Below are 3,257 nucleotides of genomic sequence, written 5' to 3' on the forward strand. Positions count from 1 at the left end.
GTTTTCATGCAATATATATTTTAATAGTCTCCATGTTATGGCTAAAGACATACATCACATGTACAACAAAAAACTCATGAAGTAAATAAAGTGAAAGATGATTTGCTTTGATCTGTGATCAGATTCCAACAGTTTCTTCTTTAGCTGTGGATAGCATTTTTTATTATGAGTCCTTTGGGGTTATCTTGGACCCTTGTTTTGCTAATAATAGTTTAGTTCTGAGACTGAAGCTTTTCTAGGCAAAGAACCTCTACAAGAAAGAAGCCGAGCCAAGGGTGAACCTTTTCCATGTAGAAAAAGGCATGTTCCCATTGGGAGAATCAGTATGTTCTGTGCTCCCTGTTGTTTTTTTTTTTGTTGTCGTTGTTATTGTTGTTTTTCTAAAAGGAACAGAAGTCTGTATCCTAACATAAATCTCCTTTTGGACTCACATCACAGGAAGGATCTTGTCAGACTTGGGACAACTCAGGTGATAGCCTCAATCTGTCTGAAAGAAAGTTTGTGATAGTGAAAAGGACCCTGGAGTTACAAACAGAATATATGGGTTCTAGTTTCAGTTGTACCATTAATTAGAAGATACCCTTGGGCACACCATCAAAGTTCTCAAGCATTTTGATGCTTATCTGTAAAATAGGTATGATCATCCTTGTTCTGATTTCCTTACAGGATTATTGTGAAAGATCATATGACATGACAGAATTGTTTGTTTTTTCCTCTAAAGCAGTGGTTCCCAAACTTTTTTGGCCTACTGCCCCCTTTCCAGAAAAAATATTACTTAGCCCCCTGGAAATTAATTTTTTTTTAAATTTTAATAGCAATTAATAGGAAAGATAAATGCACCTGTGGCCATCACTGCTTTCCTAGATCATTGCAGCACCCACCAGGGGGCAGTGGCGTCCACTTTGGGAATCACTGCTCTAAAGTATAATTTATATGTATATAATGGATTATTTTCCCTTTGGTTGGCATTTTTTTATTCAAGGATATTTCATTTTCCCAATTACATGTAATAACAACTTTCAACAGTTGATTGGCATTTTATTTTTTTTTTAATTTCAATTAATTTCATATTTTAAAAAATTATTCATTTTTTAATAACACATTTCCACATTAGTTTTCCAAAATGATATGATCCATTTTGCCTCCCTCTCTTCTTCCCTCCCCACTTGTGGAGCTGACAAAGCAGTTCTTTGATTGTCATTTTAAAGGAGCTCCTCAGATGCTTTGAGAGGAAGCATCTTTTTTCTGAAAGAAGAATCTAATGACACAATTCCGAATCTGCTTGGTCTTTACCCCGTAGACGATGGGGTTCATAGTGGGGGGCAGGAGCAAATAGAGATTGGCCATAATGATATGGATGTGTGGTGGTATGGTGTGGCCTCCAAAGCGGTGGGTGAAGAAGGTAAAGAAAGCTGGAACATAAGTGATGACGATGGCACAGAGGTGCGCCGTGCAGGTGCCAAAGGCCTTCTGCCGGGCGTCTGCGGATTTCAGGCTGACCACTGCTTTGAGGATCATGGTGTAGGAGACGGTGATACAGAGGATGTCAAAGCCCCCGATGAGAAGGGCAACCATCAGACCATACACGGCATTGACCTTTACGTTGCCGCAGGACACTTTGGCCACAGACATGTGGTCGCAGTAGGTGTGGGGGATGAGATTCCCCCGGCAGTAGGGCAGCCTCTTGGTGAGGAAAGCGAAGGGAATGACCAGCATGACGCCTCTCAGGAAGGTAAGGAGCCCAGCCTTGGCGATGACGGGCCTGGTGAGGATGGCACCATAGCGCAGTGGGAAGCAGATGGCCACGTAGCGGTCAAGGGCCATGAGCATGAGCATCCCGGACTCCATCCCCGTGAAAGTGTGGACAAAGAACATCTGAACCAAGCAGGCATTGAAGTCGATCTCCTTGAGGTTGAACCAAAAGATGAAGAGCGTGTTGGGCAGGGTGCTGGTGCACATCAGCACGTCTGTGAAGGACAGCATGGCCAGGAAGATGTACATGGGCCGATGCAGGGCTTCCTCCCCGTAGATGAGATACATGAGGCCAAAGTTCCCTGTGATGGCGATGACGTACATGGTGCAGAATGGGAGGGAGATCCATCCGTGCGCTGCTTCCAGCCCTGGAATGCCATTGAGGATGAACGAGCTTGGGGTCAAGCTGCTGGTATTTGGAACTGACATGCTTGAACCCAGAACGTCATGATATATGACCCAAAATAGAACAACCTCTACAAATGGAAAGAAAAGAGGAAGCTAAAGATTTCCTGTAAAACTGCATGGAACACATGAAAAAATAGCTATAATACAGCATACTCCATGAATCAGTCAATAAACATTTATTAAGAATCTACTATGTGGCAGGCAATGTAATAAGATCTGAGGATACAGAAACAGGCAAAAGACTGTCTCTGTTCTCAAATAGCTCTCAGTCTAGTGAATGAGACAACATGCAAAGAAATATGCACAAACAAGTTATATGCAGGCTATATTGAATGAATGTATATTTTAAATATAGCCTGCACATATCTTTATATTTTAATTCTAGTCCTTTCCTTCTATTGACTGTTTTTGAAAGTGAAGATAATACATAGAAGGAAAGCACTAAAATTAAGATATATAGGATATATATGTATACATACATACATATATATAATATCTGATAAATTGAAGATAATCAATACAAGGAAAATATTGGAATTAAGAGGGGTAGGGACAGGCTTCCTCTAGACCAGTGGTTCCCAAACTTTTTTGGCCTACCGCCCCCTTTCCTGAAAAAATATTACTTAGTGCCCTGGAAATTATGAAACTATTTATTGAACTCAGAAGAGAATGTAATACAAAAAAAAGTGTGGCCATCACTGCCTCCCTAGATTGCTGCAGCACCCACCAGGGGGCGGTAGCACCCACTTTGGGAATCTGCTCTCTATGGTAGGATTTTGGCTGGGACTTGAAGGAAGCCAAAGAAGCCAGGAGATAACAGGAGAGAGAATCCCAGGCCTTTGGGACAGTCAGTTAAAATGCCCAGGGTAAGAGAATGAAGTGTTTTGTTTGAGGAACAGCAAGAAGGCCAGGTATAAGAACTTAAGAAGACAGGAAAGGCAGAGGGAAGACAAATTCTAAAATTTGAACTCCCAAGAGAAGATTTTATATTTGATCTTGGAGTTGATAGGGAGCCAGTGAAGTTTATTGAGAAGGGAATTGGCAGGGTTGACCTGAGCTTTAGGAAAGTAATTTTTGGCAGCTGAATGGATGAGGAA

General features: G+C 41.5%; 1 protein-coding gene across 1 annotated transcript; it reads right to left on the reverse strand.

The window, feature by feature from the left end:
• Positions 1-1,215: 1,215 nt before the first annotated feature.
• LOC123238661 (olfactory receptor 52N1-like) lies at positions 1,216-2,181 on the reverse strand. The gene has a single exon (XM_044665866.1). The coding sequence runs from the start codon at positions 2,179-2,181 to the stop codon at positions 1,216-1,218; it is 966 nt and encodes a 321-aa protein (XP_044521801.1).
• Positions 2,182-3,257: the final 1,076 nt, after the last annotated feature.

Source organism: Gracilinanus agilis, chromosome 3, assembly GCF_016433145.1.
Source record: "Gracilinanus agilis isolate LMUSP501 chromosome 3, AgileGrace, whole genome shotgun sequence".
Taxonomy (NCBI): Eukaryota; Metazoa; Chordata; class Mammalia; order Didelphimorphia; family Didelphidae; genus Gracilinanus; species Gracilinanus agilis.

Excerpts from the sequence above, each read along its gene's own strand:
- LOC123238661 (XM_044665866.1), bottom strand. The coding sequence starts at position 2,181 with ATGTCAGTTCCAAATACCAGCAGCTTGACCCCAAGCTCGTTCATCCTC.